Source organism: Camellia sinensis, chromosome 3 (genome assembly GCF_055761805.1).
Source record: "Camellia sinensis isolate YWXY chromosome 3, ASM5576180v1, whole genome shotgun sequence".
In the NCBI taxonomy this organism is placed as follows: domain Eukaryota; kingdom Viridiplantae; phylum Streptophyta; class Magnoliopsida; order Ericales; family Theaceae; genus Camellia; species Camellia sinensis.
Window position 1 is genome coordinate 185,662,337 of NC_138963.1, and position 21,311 is coordinate 185,683,647.

The 21,311-nt window shown below is 35.8% G+C and overlaps 2 protein-coding genes across 2 annotated transcripts in view; both read left to right on the forward strand.

The window, feature by feature from the left end:
• LOC145822098 (uncharacterized) overlaps positions 1 to 9,523 on the forward strand; it is a 41,941-nt gene extending 32,418 nt beyond the window's left edge. The window contains exons 2-5 of the mRNA XM_082918687.1: positions 7,768 to 7,854; positions 8,109 to 8,216; positions 8,309 to 8,675; positions 8,898 to 9,523. Of these exons, the coding sequence (XP_082774813.1) occupies positions 7,768 to 7,854; positions 8,109 to 8,216; positions 8,309 to 8,675; positions 8,898 to 9,523 (1,188 nt within the window). The remainder of the gene's footprint in view (positions 1 to 7,767; positions 7,855 to 8,108; positions 8,217 to 8,308; positions 8,676 to 8,897) is intronic.
• A 1,261-nt stretch (positions 9,524 to 10,784) lies between these two features.
• LOC114265231 (uncharacterized) lies at positions 10,785 to 14,269 on the forward strand. The gene is made up of 4 exons (XM_082918688.1): positions 10,785 to 11,484; positions 12,049 to 12,197; positions 12,285 to 12,406; positions 14,239 to 14,269. The coding sequence occupies exons 1-4, from the start codon at positions 10,785 to 10,787 to the stop codon at positions 14,267 to 14,269; spliced, it is 1,002 nt and encodes a 333-aa protein (XP_082774814.1).
• Positions 14,270 to 21,311: the final 7,042 nt, after the last annotated feature.

Here is a 21,311-nt window from a genome sequence, read left to right on the forward strand (position 1 = left end):
TCTCTCAAAAGGACTCTACCTCAAGGTCACCTCTCTGTGCCTCTAATACTCGGGTCACAAGTGTAGGCTGTGCAACAACAGAAAACATGGCCGCAGGCTCAACAAATTCGCCTAGTAGCAAATCGAACTCGCCAAGTGCACCCAACATCTCCCATTCCCGGATGGCTATACAAACTACATCACTAATGGATTTCCTACTAAGGGCATCGGCCACAACATTGGCCTTTCCCGGGTGATAGTGCAACTCAAAATCATAGTCCTCAATGAACTCCATCCATCCCCTTTGTCTTAAATTCAAGTCTCTCTGTGTAAACAGATACTTCAAACTCTTGTGGTCCGAGAACACCTCGAACCTCTCACCATAAAGGTAATGCCTCCAAATCTTCAAGGCAAAGATCACTGCTGCTAACTCTAGGTCGTGTGTAGGGTAATTCTTCTCGTGTATTTTCAACTGACGTGAGCCATAAGCTACCACTTTCCCCTCTTGCATCAACACACAACCCAAACCCTCTCGTGAGGCATCACAATTAACTGCATAACCCAACCCTCTCTCTGGAATAATCAAGACCGGAGCAGTGGTCAATCTAACCTTCAACTCTTGGAACGACTTTTCGCAAGTCTCACTCCACACAAATTTAACCCCTTTTCGCGTCAATCTAGTCAACGGCGAAGCTAATCTGGAGAAATCCTTCACAAACCGACGGTAATGCCCAGCTAATCCCAGAAAACTGCAGATCTCAAAAACGCTCTTAGGCTATGCCCAATCTTACACTGCCTCTACCTTGGATGTATCAACAGACACCCCTTCCTCGGATACAACATGGCCTAAGAATTTGACCTCTCCTAGCCAGAACTCACACTTTCCAAACTTGGCATAAAGCCTATGGGCTCTAAGCAACTCAAGCACCACTCTCAAGTGTTCCTCGTGTTCCTCCTCAGAAGGTGAATAGATAAGAATGTCGTCCACGAAAACGACTACAAATCGATCCAAGAATTCCTGGAAGATCCGGTTCATCAAGGCCATAAAGACTGCCGGTGCATTGGTAAGCCCGAATGGCATTACTAGAAACTCATAATGGTCATAATTCCCGCGTACGGAATGCCGTCTTAGGAATATCCTCCACCCTGACCCTCAACTGGTGGTAACCCGATCTCAAGTCTATCTTAGAGAAACAACGGGAACCCTTCAACTAGTCAAACAGATCATCTATACGGGGCATAGGGTACTTATTCTTGACCGTAGCCCGATTCAACTTCCTGTAGTCTATACAAAGTCTCAAGGCACCATCTTTCTTTTTAGCAAAGAGGGCCGGTGCTCCCCACGGCGAAACACTAGGGCGAACAAAACCCTTATCTAGCAATTCCTGGAGCTGAATCTTCAACTCACTCAACTCGACTGGGGCAAAACGATAAGGTGCCATAGAAATCGGCGCTATGCCGGACACTAAATCAATAGAGAACTCTATCTCTCGATGAGGTGGCAAACTAACGAGATCCTCGGGAAAAACATCCGAATACTCACAAACCACCCTCGGCAATACAATCTGGGTCTCATCACACTCACCACTCAAAAAGCTAGCAAATAGACCACTAAGCTCACTCCGCCCTCGCGGATCATACAACGGTGGCAATACACTACCAACCTGATCCCCCAAGAAATGGAAACACTCCCCGCGCAAGGTACAAACAGTGACCCTCTAGCAGTAGCAATCAATAACAGCCCGGTATGACGATAGCTAGTCCATACCCAAAATAACATCAAAACCCTTCATGGGCATGACAACAAAAGGAAAAGAAAGCCTGTGGTCGGCGACCTCTATATCACAACCTCTAACACCTTGTTTCAAGATCAACTCACCGCCAACAGGCGATACTACACATATAGGAGATGCTAACTGTGCCAACTCCAATTCCAAAACAGATGCAAATGCAGCAAATACAAAAGAATGAGATGCACCCGTATCAATCAATACACTAGCAACCGAGTTGCAAAACAGAAAGGTACCTCTCACTACTGATGGAGCCGGTACTAGGTCCTGCGCGGTAACAGCATACACGCGCCCTGTAGGCCCCTGATCCAACTGCTCACCCCTCGGAGCAAACGACTGCTGCACTGACTGGGACGACGAAGCTCCCGGATTGGCCCTCGAGGCCTGCACAGACTGAGCTGGCTGAAAACCCTACGTCTGCCTAGAACCAGACGTGCCCCAAGTGGCACTCAACTGTGGACAAAACCTCTTCAGGTGCCCAGGCTGACCACACTGATAACAAGACAAGGGCGACCCGTGCCCTGGCTCTGGCTCTGCGGTCTAGCTGAAGATGAAGCATCTCTCTGACCTCCTCCTCTCTGTGGGCAAACTGAAGCCTTGTGGCCCAACTGACCACACTTGTAACAGGTGAACTCCCCCTGATTGCCTCTCCCCGAGCCTGCACTCAGCACTGGAAAGGTCGACCTAGTAACACCACCCTGAGACTGCTGAGGGTTAGCACCCCTCTGTCTCCTGCCATCACCCTAACCATCTTGGCTCCTCTTGCAGCCTCTCTACCCCTCCTCTTCCTGCATCATGATCTCCATATGGGCTGCAGCATCAACCAAGCGCCCATAATCTCGGATCATCGAACCTCCAACCCTTATCTTGAGACCGCGCCTCAATCTCTTCTCGAACTCAATACAGCGGCGTTCCTCGGACGCCACAAGTTCAGGTGCGAACCTGGACAAGCTAGTAAAAGCAGCCTCATACTCGGCTACTGAAGAACTCAATTGCAAAAGCTGACAGAACTGGTCTCTCAGCATCTCCCTGACTGCTGGAGATAAATACTTCTCCTGAAAAGTCTCCACAAAAGCCTCCCACGTGCCAGCAATACGGCCCCTCATGTATTTCCACCACTGACCCGCACCCCCTTTAAGCTGGAAGGATGCCAAGGTCACTTTCAACACTCCGTCCTCGATGCCAAGCATCTCGAACGTCTTACTCATTTGCTCTAACCACTCGTCAGCCTTCAGTAGCTCCTTCCGATCCCCAATAAATTCATCCAGGTTAGACCGGAAGAACTCCCTTTTCAAGAAGGAAGGCCCTGCCTCAACAACCTGGGCCTGAACTGGAGCCTGAACTGGATTCTCAGCTCGGAAAATACCCACAGACTCCCTCAAAGCATCGGCTATCCCTCGGGCTAAAGCGCCCATAGCCTCTTGACCTGCTGGCTCGGCCACATTGGCCTGGCCAACCCCTTCCTGCTGTGCCGAAATATCATCCGGTAAAGGCATCTCCTGCCTACCATGTCTGCCACGTCTACCACATCCTCATCCTGACATCCTAATAAAGGTAACGAAGAGCGTTAGCATATTCATAAATGTACCAAAACTAAACACTCGCGTCCTAATACATGGACAACTGTAATTCACTCCATGTAAGCACATAAACACATAAGCACTTACGAATTTCATTTCCGGATAATGATAGTCCCGAGGCGTTACTAGAGTTCCGGTTAGAAACAGCATTGATCAAGTGCCTTTCCAACAAGACTCACAGAAACCCAAGGATCCAATCAACATCCTAGAAACTAAATCCCATACCCAAGTAGTCACATAAACATGTTATCAAATAAACACATAATGTCACACATAAGTCTCTAACAAGCAAGACAAACCCATTGTGATACTAATCACTTCCCACGTACCCAAAGTATTCGAACCCGGAATGCTCTGATACCAAGTTGTAACGCCCTCAAAATAATAAATAAAACCCATCTCATTAGATATGCATTGATACAAAGAAACCAACCACCTTTCCATTAAATCAGAATAGTTCTTACAAAAGTATTACATGTTAACAACAAAAGCAAATGCCCTACGGGCTTACAGCTTTCCAAGTTAACACTTGGTTACAAAAAGAAGAGTACTAACTCAATACATATTAAGCCCTTGGCTCGAATTTACATGTAATACATCAAAAGAAAGCAAACAACAAAACAGTCTGTCTGCCTCTAGCCTCCCAAACTACATTCTTGGAGGTGGCATGCTACCTGTACCTGAAAATGATATCCCATAAAGGGTGAGCCACATCCCAGTAGAAATACACTAAACCAGCCATGAACAATGACTAAAAAGATTAGCAGTTGATAGATGGTTAACACAGATACATCCACATATATCACATTTCGATCTCATGACATTAAGTCCATGTTACATTTCATTTCTCATTTCTTTTTCAACTTTCAGTTTGGAAACAAGGCTCAAAACTTAGCCAAATAACTTGATGAGAATAAGACTCATCTTAAGACATTTTCGAAATTCATGGTGGATACACATTTTGACGCTGTATCAATAACACATAAGTTACTTCCATACTATACGAACGATACACATTTTGGTGCTGTATCAACATAACATAGAAACACTTATATAGTTCACAATTGATAACGATATACATTTTAGTGCTATATCAAATCAAACAAACACTTCAAATTCGCAGCCTGATACACATTGTAGTGCTGTATCACTGTCACAAGATTTGGTTTAGAGGTTCAGCCCCTTTCTTCCAATAAACCGTGGAGTACAGCCCCTTTCTCCTCCCACACAATACAATGTATATAAACAATTATCATATACAAATTAAATCAATCAATACACATTTGAGTGCTGTATTGTACCAACTACCATATTCAATGGCTTACTCAATTGATTAGTTTTAGTTTGCCTAATCATCATGCATTGTCTACAACAATCAAGACTATCCTCCACCGATAGCCCAAAGCAGTTATTTCTATACTGAAAATAAATGCATCAAATGGATATATAATCAACATTTCAACGTTCTCAATTTAATTCTTCTTTTCTTCAAATTAATTATACCAATTAATTTATCAATGTAATTAGAGCATTTTTCATAATTAACATCACAACCCTAAGGTTCCATTTTCACCAATAACCCAATATTGATCCCATTATCTCTATGCCAAACATGCATGTAAGTTTATATAAACAAAACCCTAACTTTTGTAAAATTACACAAAGGTCCAAACTTTCTCAAAATTACCCAACAACCCCCAACTCATCAAAATACTAAAATTCAAAGACAAAACTCATGAGAAGGAGTAGGATATCCTTACCTCGAAGTTAGAGCTCAAATGGGGAAGTTGAAGAAAACCAAAATACTCCAAACTCAAATATCCACAGATCAAAATGAAGCCCTCGACGATCCACACACTTTTTACAAAGGCCAGAGGATAGTGAGACACTCTAACTAGATCAAACCGTAGAGAGAAGGGAGTTTCTAGAGAGAGAAGCTCTCAAAATAACTTTTTAGAAAGTAAGAGAGAGAGAGAGAATGTAAAAAGTTATTTTAAAATGCCCAGCTGCCAACTGATATACGACATTCCTGCTCGAGCGAAGAACACAACGCTCAAGCGTCAAGAACAAAAAACTAGGTACGCTTGAGCGCAAGAAGACCTGCTCGAGCGCCAAGATACAAGAATAAAGTACATTCGCTCGAGCGCGAAAACCAGTCCGCTCGAGCGTAGATTTCTCCCTCCCAGAACTTACACCAAAAAGTACTACCCGCTCGAGCGCCAGAGTACCCGCTCGAGCGCCACCGCTCGAGCGTAGAAATCACACCTCCAGAAGTTTTGCAGGGACACGAAATACTGAGAGTGTGCAATATCCGCTCGAGCACAACAAGACCCGCTCGAGCGGAACGACCAAAAACCTAGCAACAAGATTTCAGACCAAGGTTCAACCCACCTGTTCGAAACATGCCCAACACATCCTAAAACTCAAACAAATGGAATTAAAGGACGACAACAAGATAGATACAACTACCAACTCCACAGAACCGAGTCCGGAATACAACAGAACAGTAAAGGGACAACCGGGATCGCTATACTTATACCAAAATGATGAGCGCGTCGAGGGCTTCGTCTTGACCGGTGGAGATCGTTTTCTGGCGAAGTTGGTTTTTGAGTTTTTCTCCTCTTCTCTCTTGAGGTAGGGATTTCCTTGGTTTCTTTTCAATGCCTGCTTTATAGATAGATATGTGGTATATTATTATTGCATAAAAACCATGTTGTATGGGTTTATTTTCGAAAATCATGGTAGATGGCATTAGATTTGGGTGTGAGGTTGAAAGTTCATGAGAGGGATTGTTATTGGGTTAAATTTGGGGTGTTATTCAATATGTTCATGATTAGAGAGATAAAACCATAATTTTTGAATTAATGTCTAATAGAATAAAAGGGGGTTAAAATTGTTGAATAATTATGTTATGAGTTTAAGAAATGTGGTGAATGAGTTGATAATTGATTTATGCTAAAATTGCATTTTTATGAATTGAAACATTAACTTGTGTTGGACTGGTCGTCTTTAAACATAATAAATTGTTGAGTTGTAGGAATTAATTAAGCCTCATAAGTTCCTAATATTGACTTAGTGTTGTGTGTTCAAGGTTGATTGTAGTGTCATGATAATGAGTATGTTAAAGGGAATGAAATTAATCATGAGATTAGGAAATCTTTGAGTACACCACCATTAAATAGAAATTGTGTAAGTTTATAACTTGCCAACCATGATAAAAAAAATCCCTTTTTTTTAAAAAGAAGGAAACCGTATTGGTCATATTTTGTGAAGTGAAACAAAATTGGATTGAGGCATAAGGCGGAGAATATTAATACAGAAGAAATAAAATAATTGATTTTTGAGATGGAAGAAATGGAACCCTAACACTGTGCGAATGTCGAAAATCTACTTGGATTAAATCACGAATATGTTTTGTTCTGTTGTTGTGTAATTGGAAATCAAAGTCTCATGAGAATTGGCTAATTGTGTCATGCTTTTAATATATGTTGCTTAGAGATTTTGTCCTTGGTCATCGGTGGAGGATGACATTGTTGTGTTGATTGGTTGTGTGTGTGCATTACACTTGTGGGTTGTGCCTATTCATGTTGTTGGTTAATGATATGTGTGTTGCGCTGAGAATCAGAGGTACCACTCCCTTCCAGCTAGAGCTTGGTAAATTGGCTACACTAATAATCAGAGGTTCCAGTCCCTTCCAGCTAGCGCCTGGTAAATTGGCTGTGTGAGTGATGCGCTGATAATCAGAGGTACCAATCCCTTCCAGCTAGCGCCTGGTAAATTGGCATGTTTTGTGGAGAGATGAACCTTTGGCTTACCGTGCTGCGGGCAGGTAAAGCAGGGGATGTGTATTGCTATTGTTTCATTTTGATTTGTGTATAACAAGTGTTATGATAATTGTGATTGGGTAAAAACTAATTGTCTTACATGTTGAGTAATTGCATTCCTATAAATTTGGGTGTGCTTGAGAATGGTTGAAGGAGTTTCCACCACAAGTTATCTTATTGAAGGCATTTCTTAAATTTTGAGTCTAAACTGTGGGATGGGACAAACCCGTTGAGACGGATCATGTTTACATTTGAGTTATGAACAACGTGAAGAAAATGGACTTAATGAACGAGCTTTCAAAAATAAAGTGGGTATTATGTGGTGCTTTGTCGCAAACAGAAAATATGGTTATCGAGTAATAATCGTTTAAGTGGGAAATGAGTAGGGAAAGCGAGACTTGGTGTTGTTACATAAACTGAATGTATTTGAGGCAGGTATTATGTAAGTATATTTTGATTATAAAATGTGACATTATTTATATGGTATGGGATTAGCATTCATGATCATAGCTATCTGTGAGTTGTTATCGTTGAGGATCATGTTGAGATCCTTACTGGACTATATGTTCATCCCACGTTGCTAATCTTCTTCAGGTGAACATGGAGCAATGTTTCGAGATCTTGGATCTTTTTGATTTGTTGGCCACGGGGCCTCTTACGTGTTGGCAGAATGCCGTGGATGTAAAAAGGGTTAAACCCCTCTTCTTGATTTAAATTATGTAAGCCTGCGGGCAGTTCTTTTAGTTATGTACATGTTGCATTTAATTTGAGTTTCTGAATGAGAGAACATTTATTTATTCTTATACTTGATGTAAAGAGTTTCCGCATGTTATCTCTGAAATGGAATAAACTTAACGGATGTGGTAATGGATTTCGGGTAATAAAAAGTGGGGTGTGACAATTACAGTACCCATTACTGTTTCCATATGGTATAGATAGATAGAGGTGCAGCATCTCTTCTAATATATCTTCAAGCAGATCTCGAAACAATGTGTCAATTAGAGAATTTTATGCATTTAGACTCCAACATAGAGAATTTGAAGGTAAAACACTTTAAAGAGGAGGGCGTTTGTTTCAATAATTTGTCGTTGACTATTATGCTGCTATTGAGCAAACTAGATTGAGTTACATCAAGACCCATCAAGCTGAGTTGCACGCAAACCTACATCAAGGAATAGAAGATGTTGTAGTTGCTGGAGATGTAGATGCGTCAGCAGTAAGAAGAAGATTTGTGTTGCCTTCATCATTCTCTAGGGGGCCACGTAGTATGATCCAACGTTATCAAGATGCTATGGCAATTTACAGAACTATTAGAGCTCTTGATTTGTTTGTCACGTTCACATGCAATCCTATATGGCCAGAAATAAAAGTTGATCTTCCAAGACTACCGAATCAATGTGTAGAAGATAGACTTGATATCGTTGCTAGAGTTTTTCGGATTAAGTTTAAACAACTACTAACCGACTTGAAGGAAAATAAAATATTTGGAGAAGTACTTTCAGGTATTATTATTCTAACACCTGTTCATTTATGATATAACAAATACTCTTAATGTCTAATGTATCAATAATTATTTTTATGAACAATTATTTACGTCATCGAGTTTCAAAAATGGGGATTGTCGCATTCTCATATTACAATCACACTGGCATCGGAGAATAAGCCAATCATACCTGAACAAATTGATGAGTTTATATGTACTGAATTGCTTGACAAAAATGCAGACCCATTGGCATATGAAACTGTTGTCAGATGCATGATACATGAACCTTGTGGTGCTGCTAATCCCAATGCTCCATGCATGGTAGATGGAAAGTGTACAAAACATTATCCAAAGAAATTTTGTGATGAAACAACAATTGATGATAATGGATTTGTATCATACAGGCGCAGATGTGATGAGGGCAACACAGTAAGCATAAATGAATTTATAGTTGACAACAGATGGGTCATTCCATATAATCGTGATCTTTTGGTGCGATATGATTGCCACATTAATATTGAACGATGTGTGCACCCGAAGTTGATGAAATATTTGTACAAATATGTCAATAAAGGACCTAATCGTGCGACAACTGTGATTGAGGATAATGTTATTCATCCAAACAATAATGGACAACGACATTACAAAAAAATTGATGAGATCAAACAGTATTTGGATACTCGATACGTGTCTGCGATTGAAGCGTGTTGGAGGATATTTGAGTTTGAAATTCAGAAACAAACTCCTTCTGTTAAGCGCTTACAATATCATCCTCCAGGTCAACAATTTGCTATATTTAATGACAATGATCATCTACACGAAGTTATTGACCAACAACGTGTTCATGACACAATGTTGACCAAATGATTTGAAGCAAATAGAACCCACCAATCTGCAAAGGAGTTGATCTATGTTGAATTTCCAACAAAATGGGTATGGAAAAGAGATAAAAAAAAATGGGATGCCCGAAAATCACATAAATGTATTGGTAGATTGCCATATGCACATCCAACATCGGGTGAGAGACATTGTTTGAGAATGTTATTGAATAAGGTTCGTGGTGCAGAAAGTTTTGAGCATATCAGAACTGTAAATGGAGCCGTGCATACAACATTTAAATCTGCATGTATTCCACTTGGTCTACTCGATGATGATAATGAATGGCACGAGGCATTGGCAGAAGCATCAAATTGGGCATCAGCAACAAAACTTCGACATATGTATTGCACAATGCTCATGTTTTCTGATATAACCAATCCAGTCGAATTATAGGAACATCACAGGAAACGTTTCACCGATGATATACAATATAGAATCAGAAGAGATATGAGAGATAGTGATCTACATCTTGACGATGAAGACATAAAAAATTTAGGACTTCTCGAAATTTAGCATATGTTAAATAGAAATGGAAGATCTCTCAAGGATTTCCCTCCCATGCCATTGCCATCTTTGCAAGGTGCTCAATGTGTGACAAATAGGCTCATCAGAGAAGAGATAAAGTACAATAGTGTTTCGAAAAAACAATTGTTCAATGAATTACATTCTGGTTTAAACAGTGATCAGTTGGAAGTTTATGACACCATAATAAATGCATACAATTGTAAAAAAGGGGGTTTATTTTTCCTTTACGGAAGTGGGGGAACAGGAAAAACATATTTGTGGAAGATATTGATAGTAAAGTTTAGGTCAAGAAAAAAAATTTGTCATTTCAGTTGCATCATCTGCAATTACGACTTTACTGTTACCAGGAGGTAGAACTGCGCATTCACGCTTTAAAGTTCCAATTAATTTGGATGAATTCTCAAGTTGTAGTATTAATCACTAGACTGAACTAGCAAAATTAATTCAAGACGCATCATTGATCATATGGGATGAAGCTCCAATGCACCATCGTTATGGATTTGAGGCAGTTAATTGTACTTTCAGAGATATACTAAAGGGTACAGAATTTTGTTCAACTGATTGTGTATTTGGTGGAAAACTATTCTTACTTGGTGGTGACTTCAGACAAATTTTACCTGTAGTACCAAAAGGTAGGCGGGAAGCCACAATTGCAACGTCTTTGAAGGAATCGACTATTTAGAATCATTGTCCTGTGTTGCATTTGAGGACCAATATGCGTATTATGGCCCATGATACTTCTATTCAAATGCGTCAACAACTAAGGGATTTTGCTAACTGGATATTGATGATTGGTGATGGAAAAATACCTGGAATTTCTTTCACTGAACGCGGGGAGACTAATTGGATTGAAATTCCAAAACAGTTCTTGATTAGAAATGGATCACATGCTCTACATGATTTGATCCATGCAATCTATCCAGAATTGAGTACTAGATACAGTGACAGTTCTTACTTGAAAGAACGTGACATCTTAGCACCAAAAAATGCTGATGTTGATGAATTAAATGTCATAATGCTATCAATGTTGCCTGAAAAATCTCAAAAATACCTAAGTGCATATACGATATGTCCAGCTGAGGGTGAGAACTTTGACGAAGGCATGCATCCACCAGAGTTATTGCACTCATTAAATTTTCTAGGAATTCCAAGTCATTGCCTTGAACTCAAAAAGGGAGCGCCTATAATGCTACTGAGAAATCTCAATCAATCTCAAGGTCTATGTAATGGCACCCGTCTTATTGTTGAAAAAATGGGAGATGAAGTGATTGAGACACGAGTGATTACGGGTTCGAATATTGGGGAAGGAGTCTTCATTCCACGTATCATTTTATCACCATCTACCACACATTCACCTGTCCCAATTAAAAGAAGAAAATTTCCCATAAAATTAGCATTTGCAATGACCATAAACAAAAGTCAAGGTCAGACTTTAAAAAAAGTTGATGTATACCTTCCTAATCCAGTATTCTCCCACGGTCAGTTATATGTTGCCTTATCGCGTGTTACCACACCATCAAGCTTCAAGATATTGATTGTTAATAAGGTTGACCAACCATCAAATTATACAAAAAATATTGTATATCGTGATGTCCTTGATGGCATTTGAAGATTGATATAAAATGTCTTTTCAAAATTTGAATGACTATGTTTTTTTTTTATTCTTTAATTATACAATACTTACTACTCTAAATTCTAAATCTTATCCAAAATATTACATTTAGTGTACAAAAAATTGGATGATCTAATCTTTTTTTTTTCATTTTTATTTAATAAAAATAATTTAAAAACTTACCCTTACAAAATATGTTTGTATAATAATTCATTACTTATTTTTTCTATTTTATCATAATGTAAACTTAACATTTTTTATTTTTTTAATTAAAAATTCTTAATATTTTCATTTTCAAATTTCTTGAGATCTATAGATTCATCGTATAAAAATTATAAATTCATATTTTGCTCATATGCATCTACATTGTCAATAGGTGATAGAATTATCAGATATCCCTATTTTGTTGATTTACATCCATATGCAAGTAATTGGAGCGTTAAAGCTCAATTAGTCAAGTTGTTAGCTGTGACTAATCGTCCTGGGGGAAACATGACATTCAAAATGATTTTTGTTGATGGACAGGTATTTATAACTCTTATCATGAGATAATTGTTAAATATTTTGTTTTATATTATGTTAAAAATGTGTACTTATTACCTTTTTTGAAAGGATGATGCCATGAAAGGAACTGTATGCTCTGAGAATTATACTTACTTCAAAGAACATTTAATTGAAGGAAAAATATATTGTTTTAGAGGAGTTCATATTACATTGGCTAATGAGAAATTCAAGTTGGTGCCATATTATTATAAGATGTCTTTTACTAATGATACAACAATTGTGCACATACTTGATCATGATAATAATATATCACTTTAGTGGTATTTCCTTAAAAAATTATCAGACATTGGCCAATTTCTTCATCAAGATGTTCAATTAATAAGTATGTTACTTTTATTAAATGATACTTATCTAGATTATATACTTACATAGTTTATTACCAATACAAAAAATTCGTGATTATCAAAACAATAAACATGCCAATGCTAAAATATGCAGATGTGATTGGCTTGGTTGTTAGTGTAACTGAATGTTAAGGTATTGCAAATCATGATAATTACAAGAAAGAGATTATACTACTTGATACAAGGTATGATACTATAACATATTTCTGTGTCTTTACCAAATTTGAAATACTCTACGAATTATATTATTTTTCCTAATCTCAACTTTTTTTTTTTAATTGAAAAAACAGTTTCACATTGGTAAGACTAACTCTATGGGATGTGTTTGAAACAACTGATGGCATGCAACTATATCATGCTCTAGAGAATGATAATATTTTATTTTCCATTGGATTAACAGTTAAAGATTATCATGGTAGGATTACTTTTTATTCACTTTTACAAAATCTACATGTATATATACAAATATTGATATTAATAAATTATCTTTTCTCAACTTCTAGGTCCATGTCTCGCTACATGCAAATGCAGCAAGTTATATATTAATCATTCATTCCGTTATACAAATCATATTTGAGTGCGGTATGTTATGACTGTATAATATTAATCAATTATATGTGACAATATAATTCTCACAATTATATATATTGACATGTGTATCAAGGCTTGCTATAAATCCTATATCACAAAAGTTGGTATCTTGGAATCGAAAAAATGGATTCTCAATTTCACAGTCATTGATAATATCAAATGCCAAAATAATTCGAATACGTGATTTTGCACTCATGCCAAAGGTAAGAATTATTATCATCCCAATTAATGAAAGTTAAACGATATGTATATAATTTGTTTATAAGGAGATTAATTTATGTTTTTTCAAATATTTTGTAGGTTTCATATTTTCAAATACTTGGGTACATCGAACAAATTGATATTGACAACCTTTGGATTGATTTGTGCAAAAGTTGCTATCAAAAAGTTGAATATCATTATGTTCACATTGTTTGTCATCACAGCCTACATGATGATATTGATATTATAACAAAGTAATTTTTCTTTAGGTAAATAATTGCTATGTACAATAATAATTCAAACTTAACAAGTGTTTTAATTTTTTATTAGGTACAATATTTCCTTTTAACAAGTGTCCATTTTTTTGTTGTTGTTGTTGTTGTTGGTAAAATACAATGTTAACCTTGTGGTCAAAGACAGTACTGATTCAATAAATCTCAATGTTCAAAATAAACAGGCAGAGTTTATTTTGCGATATCAACCATCATATTTGAAGAATATGAGATCAAAGGTAGGAAATTATAAAACTTATTATAAATAACTTATTCTTACTTTTTCAAACACAAAGTTATAATTCCAAAATTTTATAGGATAATGGCGTTAGAAGGATTAAAGATTATATTGCGCCATGTCAAGACCGTGCCTATGCATTTATCATACCTATACCAACAATGCCACGTCAACTAGATTGTGCACCGTGCGTAACCTTTGTTTTAAATATAGATTGGTCTGAAGAATGTCTATACCTTTCAGAAGGTTAAAAAAAAACATGTAAGCATAACAATTTTACTTTATAACATTTTTTAAATACATAATATATGTGTTGTTCATTAATTATAATACTAACTATCATGTTGACAATGCAGGAATGCTGATGGAAAGCCCACAACAATTTAGATTTTAGTTATTTTTTATTCTACTTATTCAGTGAATTTCGAACAAATGTAATAAATTCTTATTTTTATTACTTTAATTATGCAATGTCAATATTTTCTTTTAAAATTACATATATTTTATGCTAACAATTTAAAAATATGTTTGACGTAACTATAAATGGTTTTTTTTTTTTAATTTAATCCCGTGCATAGCATGGGTTGTCATGCCCCACATTTTATTACTCGGATTACTATTGCCAAGCCTTTATTATACATTCAATTTCAGAGTTAGCATACAGAAGCTCATAATATTCTCAAGGAATAAATCAATAGGATTCCCTCAATCGGATAAAAATGAATGCAACATAGATATACAATTAAAGAAGTTGCCCGTAGACTTACATCGTTTAAAAAAAAAACATCAAGAGGAAGGGTGTAACCCTTTTACATCAATGGCATTCCGTCTACACATAAAAAGGCCCCATGGCCAACAAATAAAGAATATCTGAAATCTTGTAATACGTCCTGATAATCACCTGAAAAAGATTGAACAACGTGGGATGAACATATAATCCTGTAGGGATCTCAACATGATCCTCAACAATAACAACTTATAGATAGCTATGATCATGAATACTAGCCTCATACCATATAAATAATGTGACATTTTATGACCAAAGTATAGATATATGTGCTATTCCCAAAATCATTCCGTTATTTAACATCAACTTTCACTTTTACTACCATTTTTCCCAATGAACAACTCTTATCCATTTCCATGTTTCCATTTATGACAAATACCCATGATACCCACTTTATTTTTGAAAACACGTTCACCAAAACCAATACTCTCATATTTATCAATTCAAAATAAAAACCCAAGTCTGACTCCACACATTCATCGCATCTCAACCTTACGTTCAAGTTAAAGAGATATATCAATAATTCATTGTTGGTAGGTAGCCCCCTCAACCACTCTCAACACGTCCAAACATACTCAAACACATTTACACTACACATAAAACAATTCAACCTCGCCGAATCATGATCATCATAACACATAATACACATAACCAAGTAAGATAACAATAACAACAAATCTCCGCTCTACTTGCCTCAAGCACAGTAAGCCAATGATTTCACCTCTTAACAACAACATGCCAATTTACCAGACACCAGCTGGAAGGGAATGGTACCTCTTCTCTATTTTACCAGGCGCTAGCTGGAAGGGAATGGTACCTCTGATTCTCAGCGTAGCCAATTCTCCAAGCGCTAGCTGAAAGGTAATGATACCTCTGATTCTCAGCTCATTACACCCCTTTCGATCATCACAACATGATAAGGTACAACCAACAAATGCAATGCATACACAACCACATCAGAGTGCAACCAACTCAAGCGTAAAACGTACACGCAACTATTCAACACAACAATGTCATCCTCCACCGATGACCAAGGACAAAACCTCTAAGTGTTTGTATTTCAACGCATGTGTTTTAACAATTCAATTCTCATGAGGTCTTAAGTCCAACAATCAACAACAAAAAAGTAAAGCATTAGTGATCCAAACTCAAGTAAATCTCCGGGACTCATATGATGTTAACGTCTCATTCCTTCCATTACAAAACCAATTACTGTTTTCTCCTACAATAACATTCTTCACCTTATGCCTTAATCCAATTTTACTTCACTTCACAAAAACATGACCAATTCACTTTCCATCATTTTAAATAGGAGATCTCTATCATGGCGGCAAGTTATAATTCACATCATTTCTATTTAATGGTAATGTAAATTCATTAATAATCTAATTTCACGGTTATATCCCCTTTTTACAATTAACAATTAATTAATTTGTTGTATTTAAACATAGTCAATCCAACACCAAAATAATACCCAAATCGCAAGATCCAATTAAATCTTAAATCAAATTCCAACACATTAACTTCATTCCATAAATTCATAACATAATTGTTTCACAAATTCCATCCATTTTTATCCATTAGACATTACTAAAAAAAATCTAGGGCTTGGACTCTCTACTCATGCATATATTAAATCACACCCCAAAATTTAACCCAACATCAACCCATCTCATGAAATCTCTATCTCAATACCCAAGCCTCACATCCTCTGTCATGATTTTCGAAAATAAACCCATACCACATGGTTTTTATGCAATAAAAACATACCACATATCTATCTATAGTAGAGGAATTGAAAAGAATCAAAGAAATCCCTACCTCAAGAGAGAAGAGGAGAAAGAGCCCAAAACCGACCTCGCCGAAATACGATCTCCACCAGTCAAGACGAAGCCCTCGACACACTCATCATTTTGGTATAAGGGACTAACATCAAAATCTCTATGGATTTATTGAGATCAAAGAAGATGTAATGTTTTGTGGGTTTGGGTAGAGAGAGATGAGAAGAAATGAGAGAAAATATTGCAGAGAGAGAGTGATATAATCTGAAAATGAAAGCAAACGGGGCAAGATATCAAAATGTAGCTGAAAGCACGAAATTTAGAGCAAAAACACGCTCTGCTGCACGTGCGGCGCACCTCCCCGCATGTGCGGAGCGGCCCCTCCCGCACGTGCAGCTCTCACCCCTGCACGTGTGGTTCTTCCTGCACCTCACTCGCACACCTGCTTTTTAGGCAGTGTGCACACAACACTTCCTCCCAACCTCCCACACGTGCGGCCCCTCCCGCACGTGTAGCCCTGGGCCCCCGCACGTGCGGCCCTTGCCCTTCCAGCCCAGAAAAACCACGGCTTCCTCCCCGGCACTCTGGAGTCGACTGTGCACCCTCCGGGACACGTGAAAACTCAGAAAATGAAACAATGCAACTGAAAATATGTATAGAATTAATTCTCAGGAACAACGAACACCACTAACGGCAAGACCACACTTTGAAACCCGAGTCCAAACGAAGGCAATACCGACATAACTCATGAGAATAAGGTTAAATACGAACCGGTCATCACACGGATGATATGCTAGTATATTATATAAAGAAAATGAGATTTTTAGGGAAAAAGCTTTTAGGAGCTCCAAAACCTTTATTCTAAAATTATTCAATTTTCTTAATTTAAACAATTAAGAAAATTCTCATTGGCTACCTTCCATTTACCTTTTATTTTACAATCCCACATCGGAAAAAGAAAGAAAAAGTGAATTAGTTCACTTACATAAAGTGAATCTTATGCTCCCATTTATGTAAGCAAAATGAGATTTTTAGTGAGAAGCCTTATGATCAATATCTCATACTTATTTTTTTGATTTTCTTAATTTTAAACAATTAAAAAAATCTTCATTGGTTGGCTTCCATTTAACTTTTTTTTACAATCTCACATAGACGTTTTGATTTTAAAAATAATTTTGCGTGAGATTTTGAAACTCTTATAATATTTAACTTTAAAATAATTACAATCCCACATCAAAAAAAGAAATAAAAAGTGAGTTGTTTTACTTATATAACATGTTACAATCCCGCATCGAGAAAAGAAAGAAAAAATGAATTGTTTTACTTATATAAAATGAATCTTATAAAGATGATTTTAAGGGAGAAGCCTTCTAAAAATTTCAAACTCTCATTCTAAAATTATTGAATTTTCTCAATTTTAAATAATTAAAAAAATTCTCATTGGCTACCTTCCATTTACCCTTTATTTTAAAATCCCCTCCCCCCTCCCAAAAAAAAAAGAAAAAAAAAAGAAAAAGAAAGAAAGTGAATTATTTTTACATAAAATAAATCTTATGCTCCAATTTATATAAATTATTGAAATTTCTTAATTTTAAACAATTAAGAAAATTTCCATTGGTTAGTGTCCATTTAACTTTTATTTTATAATCCCACATCGGGGAAAAAAAAAGTGAATTGTTTAACTTATATAAAGTGAATCTTATGCTCTCATTTATATAAGCAAAAGAAATTTTTTTGTGAGAAGCCTTATAATCAATATTAATTTTTTTTTTATTTTCTTAATTTTAAACCATTAAGAAAATCTTCATTGGTTAGCTTCCATTGAACTTTTATTTTTCAATTCCACATAGACGTTTTGATTTTAAAAATAATTTTGTATGAGATTTTGAAACTCTCATAATATTTAACTTTAAAATAATTACAATCCTACATTGAGAAAAGAAAAAAGAAAAAAAAAATGAGCTGTTTCACTTATATAAAATGAATCTTATACTCTCATTTAATATTATAATATTGTACATATTTCAGTTCAAGATGGTTTAAAATTTATCAAGGTTTAAATTAATTAATTTTGTTGTAAATTGGTTGGTCTTTTGACTTAGCTAATTAGGCTAAATCGTTTTCGATTTTATTGATTTTCTGGTTTAACCACAGTTTTGGCTGTTTTGTCAAAATATATTACTCAGAGTTGTTGATTTGAAATAAACTAAGATTGACTTTATTAAAAATTGAACAACTAAGATTGCTTGATTAGAAATGAACTTCCCATCCAAACAACCGTTAATTTTTATTTTGCAATTCCACATTAGGAAAATAAGGAAAAAATGAGTTATTTCACTATATAAATCTTATACTCTCATTTAATATTATACTATTGTGTATGTTTCAGTTCAAAACAGTTTAAATTTTAAAATTAATATAAGATTTAAAATTTTTAATTAATATTTTTGTATAAGTTGGTTGGTCTTTTGACCTAGCCGATGGGGTGAACTGTTTTTAGTTTGACTGATTTGCTGGTTTAACTGTGATTTTAACGGTTTTATCAAAATATATTGGTTAAATTTGTTTCATTCGAAATAAATTAAAAATTGACCTAATTAAAGATTAAACGGCTAAAATTGCTTGATTCGAAGTAAATTTCCCGCCTAAACAATTATTAACTTTTAAAGAATTAAGAAAATCATTAGTGGCTAACTTTCATTTAACTTTTATTTTATAATCTCAAATCGAGAAAAAAAGGAAAAAGTGAATTGTTTCACTTATATAAAGTAAATCTTATACTCATATTTATATAAGCAAAATGAGATTTTTAGTAAAAAGCCTTATGATCAATATCTCATACTAATTTTTTTAATTTTCTTAATTTGAAATAATTAAAAAAAATTATGATTGATTAGCTTCTATTTAATTTTTATTTACAAAATATAAAAAAAATTAAATATAATTATCATTTTTTATTAAATAATATATTATTTTATCTCGTTTGTAACATGTGTGATATGCTAGTTTATAAAACAAAAATCAACCCAATGACACCCACTTAAGCCCAAAACCCAAGGACAACAAGAACAGCCCAAAAACTATTAATTGGTTTCATTTCCTTGTCAAAATTCCAGGCTCGGACTATGAAATCGAAAATATTAATTTCGGCCCAATGGTGCCTGGAATTACCCTTCAGCTCTTCTCCGAAAGTGCGACGGTTTGGGTGTCTCCTCTTTTTTCTATTTTGCTAAGAAGCTATTTTCCTTCGTTATTGCTTAAACTTCCTTTTTTTTTTTTTTTTTTTTTTTGGATGGATTTCAATATACTTGTACTCCAAGGTAAATATTTTTTGTTGTTTTGACTGAGAATTTTAATACATATCAAATAAAAAATATTAATTTTAGTTGTAACTCAGCATGATAACAAATATTTTCTATATCAGCCATGTGCAAGTTTGAATAACGAAAATTAACCTCATTTGGGTAAATTTTGTTTTTGTTTTCTACCTCTTATTTGCGTTATATGTTGATAATATATTTCTGTTATCAATAAATTTTATTTGTTCATTCTTCATGGTATCAGTAAATCTATATATTATATAAGGAAAAGGGTCTTTTTAATCCACAAGTTTTATGAGAGCTCCAATATCCTAATCTTAATTTCTTAATTTTCTGATTTAAAAAAAAAAAAAAAAAAAAAACTTACCCTACTTTGCGCACTGCTACCTATTAACCAAAACCCTATCAGCGTAAAGATTATTAACAAAAGGTCTTTTTAACCCACAAGTCTTGTGAGAGTTTTAATATCTTAATCTTAATTTCTTAATTTTTTGATTTTAAAAAAAAAAAAAACCTTTCTCGCCCTGGCCCACAGCTGCCTATTAACCTAAACCCTATCACAGCAGCCTAAAGATTATTTAACCTAAACCCTATCATAGCAACCTAAAGTTTGGAAAAGGTTTAAGATTTCTTGAAACAAAAATTATTTTTCCAAAATTTTCTCTCATTTTTTCCTTTTGAAATAAAACTTTCTTTCTCAAAATTTTCTCTCTTTTTTTCTCCCTTCCAAAACAACAAAATAACAAAGTATTATAGAATTCTCAAACACTCAAAACACATGGCTAGCCATGTGGTATTTCCAAAAACACGTGGCTTGCCATGTGATATCTCAAAACCATGTGGCTTGCCTTGTGGTGTGAGAACTAATTTTCCAAAACTGCTAAATTTTTCGAAAAGAAAACATTCAAAAAATTTTTTTTGAATAGGTCTAAAATAATTTGGCCAAAATGGGTGTAAGGTTGGAATTAAAGCTTAAATCTGATTTTTCTCTTGAGAAATTCATAAAATAGCATATTTTAATTTTCATCATTGGGTGTTCAAAAGAAAGCGCCCAAATCTTAAGACCGGTTAAAATAGGGTGTCTACAGGTCGAAAGGACGCTCCGACGGTCAAGTCAAAATCATGACCAGTCATATAGTATTTTGTTAAGAAGTAAGACTTGTTTTTGTTTCCCCCTTTGCTTTTTCTTATTCCTCCTTTTATAGTGCAATTGTCTTGGGCCTTGGCTATTGGATTAACATCTTAATCTAAGGGCTCTGCTGCTACGAGACTTCGGTCGAGCAAATGGCCAGGTTGTTTTGATACTTTACCGTTGGATCACCTTGCTGTGGATGACTTAGATCAGTTCAGATGTTTGTGGCCAACTTGCCAAATGCTTCGTCCGTTGGATTAAGATCATCGGATGGTTGTATTGTTTGGATAGGTTGGGCCTACGTCCTTATCTCTGGTAACTGTTGTTCCTACTGTCAATAAAGGATGGATCTAAGGGTTTCCATACATTCTGCAGATCTCCTTCTAGAAGGCGATTCTACTCAAGCTAT